The 752-nt window shown below is 45.9% G+C and overlaps 1 protein-coding gene across 1 annotated transcript in view; it reads right to left on the reverse strand.

Moving 5' to 3' along the window:
- The window catches only part of SNTG2 (syntrophin, gamma 2), a 269,966-nt gene that overhangs the window by 37,843 nt on the left and 231,371 nt on the right, over positions 1 to 752 (reverse strand). Inside the window, exon 17 of the mRNA XM_011989536.1 lies at positions 700 to 752. Within this exon, the coding sequence (XP_011844926.1) occupies positions 700 to 752 (53 nt within the window). The remainder of the gene's footprint in view (positions 1 to 699) is intronic.

Genomic DNA, 752 nt, shown 5'->3' on the forward strand with positions numbered 1-752 from the left:
AGAAAACGAACGGGGCTCCATTTTGTAAAGGGGATGCTGCCTGATTTGAGATTGCTAATAAAAGACAATTAGGTCTTTCAACTCAATTTGTTGAAAAAAATTTTTAACCACCATATTTATCCTACCAACACTTTCCATTTCATTCATTCTTAATTAACACAGAGAGTAGGTTTTGAAATATATTATATGACAAAACAGTGGATTGTCCTCGCAAAGCATTTCCTTAACACTTATGTAGTTAGGAGAATGCTCAGATGCGGGTGGAAGTGGGTCTCGCTCCCTTCCTAACAGCAGCTGTATATTCCTGGCATGCGCCCTCCATAAATTCCCCCAGGCACAGGTGCTGTTCACGGTTACCACAAATGTTCAGGTAGAAGGCAGGCAACGAGGAGTGTTTTTGTCAAAGCATTTACTCAAGTGTTGTGGGTCCCTCCTTAGCAGCGGCATCTTCAACTTCCCTGTCCACCCAACTGACCCTGCTGTGAATCCTACTGGCCAGACACACTCAGGGCTTGTGGAAATCCTGGGTCCCTGAGCTATCAGAAAAAAAGGAGACAGTCTATGAAAGCATGGGCTCTGCACAACACACAATCCAGCAGGGGTGGTGGCTTCTGTCAGACAGGCCTGAGTGTTAAAGTCCATGGAATGTAACCAAGCACATGGCAACGGGGCGGCATGGATGCCTGCTCGGCCTCTTACCTTTGTCTTACTCTCAAAACAGGTAAATCCCATCGCGAAATCCACCGTGAAAC

The sequence above is a fragment of the Mandrillus leucophaeus genome, unplaced genomic scaffold, assembly GCF_000951045.1.
Source record: "Mandrillus leucophaeus isolate KB7577 unplaced genomic scaffold, Mleu.le_1.0 Scaffold355, whole genome shotgun sequence".
Classification (NCBI taxonomy): Eukaryota; Metazoa; Chordata; class Mammalia; order Primates; family Cercopithecidae; genus Mandrillus; species Mandrillus leucophaeus.